Below are 6593 nucleotides of genomic sequence, written 5' to 3' on the forward strand. Positions count from 1 at the left end.
TTTTTTTTTTTTTTTTTTTTTTTTTTTTTTGAGTGACGAGGGAAATCCCACAGCCACTACTCGAGAGGGTGTGCACTAGGTAAATCCCGCCTTGTGACCCTAGCCGGCAAAATACCACAAAGAGGTAAACCAGCCTAGGTTGTTGGTAGCTGACTAGCTCAAACCAAGAAGGCCAAATTTAGATGGCAAGAGTAGCGTATGCAAAACCTCATTTATGGACTAAATTTGTCGTTTGAGATCATTTCATTCATTTGTCCATGTCAAGCGTAGACTTACAGATGCACAAGTTAGAATACTTAGAGCTGAATAGCATAGATTGATTCCCAGAAAGGACAAAGAATAGGAACCACTGCTTCTGGGGGAAAGGCTTTGAAATCTACTAGCAATGAATAATTAGTGATAGTGGAGGAAGAGTTGGACTGGCATGTACTTGGATATGTTACCGAGATAGGTATGATAGCTCTAAGAACTGAGGTGGATTTTATGCGTTTTAGATAAGAATGGAGTAGTGGAATTCTTGAGATCAAACCGGTATCCTTCTTTCTATTAGGATTAAGGTTTAGTTGAGTCTTGCATTTAGGTTTTAGTTCACAAACTAGGACATGAAACTACCGTGTAATGGGCTCCCGGTGATGTCTTTCATGCTTTAGCGGGAGATATTTGAATTCGGCTTTCTTTAGAACTTGATTACATTGAAATCGATACATGTCACATGCATCACTCTTTCTCTCAGGTTATGGATGTCTTTAACAAGATAGCGGAGCTCTTTCCCGGTGCGACACCTTGATTCCATCAATTACACCGTAATGGGCAAATGCGTGCGCTCCTCCGTGATCTGAGTCGATGAAGGGAATTGTTTCACGTAGTGGCTGTGCTATTGGGATTGTCATGATCCAAGCTAAAGATGAAATGCACAAACAGCATCATCTTACAGTAGTTAGTTTCTGCAGACTGTTTTGGTGTACAAATTCTTTAGATTTTTTGGCAAGAAAAAGTTTGCAACTCCACAGCTTTTCCCAAAAGTGAGATTACCATGAAATCTTAAGATCTTTTCATTATGCTTTGTGTTTTTGTGTTATTTCCACATGAATATTGCATCTTGTACATGTTTAGAGCTAAATATTTCATAGTTGTTTTATGGGTAAATTTCAGTGGAGGTCTCTTGTCTTTCATGACAATTCTACGTTTAGTTCTATATTATCATTTGTGCCTTTAGCGTCCTTCCAGGATCTTTTTTGGTCAAGATCTCTTTTAGATAAGGGTAAAATTGTCCAATTAACTTATTTTTTTCTACAAAGGGCATATATACCCTCGATTTAATGGAATCATCAACTACATGAGCATTGGAATCTCGTACCCGATTTAAAACGGACCTTGGTCGAAAAATGTGTCAAAAGGACCAAAAGTATTCAAAAATTATAAGTCTGAAATGAGTGAAGGTAAAAATGATAATCTAAGACTAAACGATATATGAAATTACCACAAAAGGGCGAATAACCTCTTTTAAAAATTTACCATTGTTTTATGCACTAAAATCTAAGGATGATATTCTGCATTCAAGTTTGGTAATGGTAAAGTTATCTCTCATGAAATTCTGAAGAAGTTCAATGAGAAACAGCTCTTGTTCTATGTAGCACAAAAAAAAGGCGAAAACGCAGAATACAAAACACGAAAGAAACGTACAAATATGTGCTTATAAATATAAATCAAAATCCCTGTATGATTGATGTGTTATTGTTCCAATTTCTACATGCAAAATGCCTGTGTATATTCCCAACCCAAACTACTCTGACTAAGAAACAAAATCTTGACATCTCAGCAATAAATATTTAAGGACATTTACTATGCTGTCAAGAGGCTTCAGCATTTCTTCCATTTTTCTTGCTAACAGCTTCACAAAGCCTACAGGGTACAGTATCCAAGCTAGCTGCTCGGGTTTTTCGATAGTTTCCCATCACTCCACATCTCCTCCACGCGTGGTATTCTGCGTAGGCGGCAGGATCATTGGCGAGCGCCTTAACATAGGAAGCAAGTTCCTCCAAAGACTTGAACTTTGTCCCGTCGATGATTGAATGTGGAGGGACGAAGTCCTGGACATTCGGGGCGCCAAAGTAAATGGGGACGGATCCGGATTCTAGGGCGTAGAATAACTTCTCGGTTACGTAACTCTCCGTCATGGTGTTCTCGATCGCGAGGACAAACTTGTAATGGGACATTGCACAGTGTAAGTGATCCCACCATTTAGGCGCCTCGTTAGGGTCCTTGATGCAGTCGGGATAAAGGGTGAGTGCGTTATCAAGGCCGCCTACGTTGTTCAAGCACTTTCCAAACGAATGGTGTGGAAGCAATCGGAGTAGTTGTTTCGCCAGTTTATTTCTTTCGGGAAGACAACGGGATGAAGACCAATAAACGAGCGTGTCCTGCAAGTTGAAAAACACAAACATCACCAATAAAAAGAAAGAAGATAAAGACGGGAAATCTTCATGGTATAAACAATGCCCGTGCACTTACATTTCTCTTATACGAAGACAGATGATAATTCCGATTCTTATGAAAGATTGATCCAGCATAGGTGGATTGGACATCGTCTTTGGCATGATAGCTAATAAAGAGATCCTCATATCCCGATCTCTTCCTGCCGGCTTCAAGATCCATGTATACACGTAGTGGCTCACCTTTCCGTCTCTAACCAAAGACATTGCTATGAGGAAGGTGAGCAGAATGCAATAAGGCGCAAGCAAAAGTAAAAAAAAAGGAACAAAAAGTTGAAAAACATAATTTCGCCTCGCGATAACTCGATCATTATAATTACCCTATAATCAAAACCAAGAAATAGCAAAACCACAGAACTCCTAAAGGCTTCCGATACTTTATCCCCATCCAAATACATATAGATTCAAGATAAGCCATGGTTGCAGTAGGCGCTAGGCGCTAGCGACTAGCGCCTAAGCGGTCTAGGCGGCGCCTAGGCGGTTCTAGGCGGCGACCTATAAAAACAAAAAATTAATTCATGTGTGTGGGTGTATGTCATATATTATATTATATATATTATATATATCTCTCTTACTTCTCTTACTTATATAAATAAATAAATTTAAATATATATAAATATAATAATAAAATTAACAACGCCGACTCGCTCGAGTTAACTCGGCTAACTCTGCCGAGTTGGGCGAGTTAACTCGGCCAAATTCGGCCTAGTCGGCCGAGTTAGGCGCTAGGCGGCCGGCCACCTAGGCGGACGCCTAGAGAGCAATTCGCCTCGGTCTAGGAGCGCCTAGAGCCTAGGCGGGTGCCTAGGCGGGGATATTTGCAACAGTGAGATAAGCACACAATTGCAGTATCACACTATCACGGTACCACTTCATTTAGGATTCACACACTATTATAGCATAATTGCAACTTTCTTACCTAGACACTAGAACATCAATCCCCGCCAACAAGGCAAATTGTTCATATCAAGTGAGAAGACACAGAGACTCGGTTGCTCAAGACAGGAACTTCAAATCAAAAGATTACTACATCACCACAACATTCTATAAGTTCTCTTCTCATGTAAGCTAAAACTCAATCTAAGAAAGTGCTCCTTCCTTTTTATTTTTTCATTTTCTTCTCGTTTTTTTGCCATGATAGTCAGCTTCTTTGCTTTTTCAAAAATTACTTCCCCCTCACATTCAAGGTTAAAATTCACAATAAGCACCTCTACGTATTAGCTGAAAAGACCGGGTTTGTATCCTTATCAATTTACCGAGTTAAGCGCCTTAAACATTCTCTTGATTGTACCTATGAAGTCCCCATAGCCTAACTTTCCCCAAAATTTGATTAATCCTCTACTGCTATGGAACTTCATGGAGGTGTCTCAGCAATTATGATACCACAGTCAATCTAAGTCTCAGGTTTCTCTCAACTGATGGACTATAAAGTGCAGGCAAATTGCAGAGGATGAACTAATGAACCCAAATCATAATATTTAGGTAAACCAAAAATACAAATTGAAGCTACAGAATGCAATCAAAATTCAAAAGAAAATGCTAACTAAAAGAACATTCATACAAGAACAGATACCGACAAGCCCAAATTAGAAAAAAAAAATAATAATAATAAATCATGATTTGAGCTAAAATGATGGAGAAAGTTACCTTAAGAGGAGGAGTACTAGTCTCAAACAACAAAGCATCAGGCTTATCAGCCATAACTGGCAATTTAGTCCACAAACAGCTAAGCCCACATCTACAAGAGTACAAATTATCCATACCATCAGGAATCCAAGTCCACCCTTTGACCAAAACACTCACATGGTTCATTTTCAACTCCCCACATTCCAATTCACCCTCATCAACATCTTGCAAAGAATTAGAAGAAATCAAACCCGACCCATTTCTGAAATCCCCTCTGTGCTTCTCTCTGAACTGGGCACAACCCACTTTAGAATCCCACTTCTTGAAAGCCCCCAGGAGGTTCTGGAACGGATCGGGCTTGGAATCTGACAAGGACGCAAAGATTGAGTCTTTGGGTGAGGGGATTGAGGAAGATGCGGATGGGAAATCAAGAAATCCTGCGAAGAAGAGGATGAAGAGCCCGAAGCTCAACATGGTGGTGGCAGCAAAGGTGTTGAGAGATTTCAATGGCATTGTTTACAGGGGAAATTCACAGAGAGATTCTGGGTCTTCCAAAGTCATAATGGCTCGGGAGGGAATGTAACAATTACGCCTAATGGGTAGGTTAGATCAGGCAAAACCTACTGCCATTCTATATGCTAGGAGGATGGAGAAAGAAACATTAAAATTGATTGTGTACGAGTCTACGAATTCGAGGCTTTGTGCCGGCAGAATTGGGTAACTTGAAACTATCTAGACTAGGTTTGGGTTTATCGAATTGGAAAGAATCGTTAATTTATGATGTTTTAATGGTTGACTTGTTGTAATAATGTTGAACATTCAACTTGTAAAACCTTTTTTTTTTCTTCCAAAAAATTGAATATCAATTCCAGGAGCCCTACGCTCAGGCCCAATTATTATTATTATTTATATATATATATAGATTTCCCGAATTGCGTAATACTATTTTAGCCTCTAACTTTTCGTCTCTAGATCTTAGCCTCTAACTCTCCGTCCTTAGAATCATTGGAGAATGTAAATTGTGAGTCACACTTTTTTTTTTTTTTTTTTTTTTTTTTTTTTTTTTGTGTAAACAAGACGAAAACTTTATACTTTGATCTCAATCAAGAAAGTGTAGACAAGAATAGAACTTGATCTTTTGAAATGAAAATTTACTCCACTCATTCAATATAATTATCCATTTCAGAGTATTTTCTTTTTTGCTTCCTAAGAGGAGTGTGTCTACCAATTTCACCATAGCGGCGCGTCATGAACCAATAATAGTCTAATTCATTATAGACTATGAGTAAGCAAACGTCAAGATTTGAAAGGGAAATTAAATTCAATATAGAATGGTTTAATTTTATACATAAAAATTTGTTCAAAAATGAATTTGAAAGTTTTTATTATTTCAATTTAGTCTTTGTTTTATTTCACTTATACAGTTATACTTATTACTTATACTGCATATTTTCTTTATTATTATTAAATCATTATAAATTAAAGAGCACAATTACTATGAATTTACTAAACCAAAAAAATTAATAATCATTGTTTTTAAGAAAAAAAAATAGAAGTTAGTAATCTACGACAACAAGTTTCAATCCACTAGCATATAAAACAAAAATAACAGTTACACATGCAAGAGCTAATAATCATTACGTTGTCAATTATTAAAACAACAACAATTGTATACTATATTATCTTTGAGAACTTATGTGTATTCAATTGTTATATTCTTTTAATAGACAATGATTTTTGCACAAGACATTAATTAGATAAATGAGAGATTGTATCAATGTTTCGTAAGCCATGCATCACATAAGATTGAAGTTGGACAAAATTTGGATTTGGCCAATATTATAATAAAAATTTAATTCTTGAAATTAAAATAAAATATATTTTCAATTCATGCTTTTCCTCAAAGGGTACTTCAATTCATAATATCATATGAGCATTATATTTCACATGCTTTTGTAAAGAATTCCCTACTTAATTTAGTTTCGTATAATTTAATTTTAAGGTTTTCCCTCATCCCTTAACTTTTGATTAAAAATTATATACATATAGTATATACATACACACCAACACATATATAATAAAAACAATAAACAACTAATAAATATTATGAAACAAGAAAATAGAGAAAATATATTGAGATGGGATATGATCTTTTATTCATAACTTTAATTTAATATGTACATCTCATTCATGAAGTACATTTATAAAGGATCGGAAAACATACGAGACACTATACATATGCAAAAAGCTTGACCCTTCCTTAATTCAAGGGAAATAGATTTGACTCTTCATTTATTTAAGAGATACGATAACTGGGATATATAAATGACCACACAATAATATATAAGATATTTATAAATAAGATCAGTGTAACAACTTCATTAACGTTGGTAGCACCTTAGCAGCTTTCATGCAAAGTATATGTTGTGAATTAACATTAAAAAAAAAAAAAAAAAAAAAAAAAAAAAAAAAAAA

The 6593-nt window shown here is 36.1% G+C and overlaps 2 protein-coding genes across 2 annotated transcripts in view; one reads left to right on the forward strand and one right to left on the reverse strand.

The window, feature by feature from the left end:
• LOC116021013 (protein TIC 40, chloroplastic) overlaps positions 1–1146 on the forward strand; it is a 7372-nt gene extending 6226 nt beyond the window's left edge. Inside the window, exon 14 of the mRNA XM_031261606.1 lies at positions 734–1146. Within this exon, the coding sequence (XP_031117466.1) occupies positions 734–787 (54 nt within the window). The 3' untranslated portion in view covers positions 788–1146. The remainder of the gene's footprint in view (positions 1–733) is intronic.
• A 528-nt stretch (positions 1147–1674) lies between these two features.
• On the reverse strand, positions 1675–4876 carry LOC116021144 (alpha-(1,4)-fucosyltransferase). The gene is made up of 3 exons (XM_031261755.1): positions 4140–4876; positions 2512–2685; positions 1675–2420 (listed from the first exon to the last, which is right to left on the reverse strand). The coding sequence occupies exons 1-3, from the start codon at positions 4629–4631 to the stop codon at positions 1851–1853; spliced, it is 1236 nt and encodes a 411-aa protein (XP_031117615.1). The 5' UTR covers positions 4632–4876; the 3' UTR covers positions 1675–1850.
• Positions 4877–6593: the final 1717 nt, after the last annotated feature.

Source organism: Ipomoea triloba, chromosome 5, assembly GCF_003576645.1.
Source record: "Ipomoea triloba cultivar NCNSP0323 chromosome 5, ASM357664v1".
Lineage (NCBI taxonomy): Eukaryota > Viridiplantae > Streptophyta > Magnoliopsida > Solanales > Convolvulaceae > Ipomoea > Ipomoea triloba.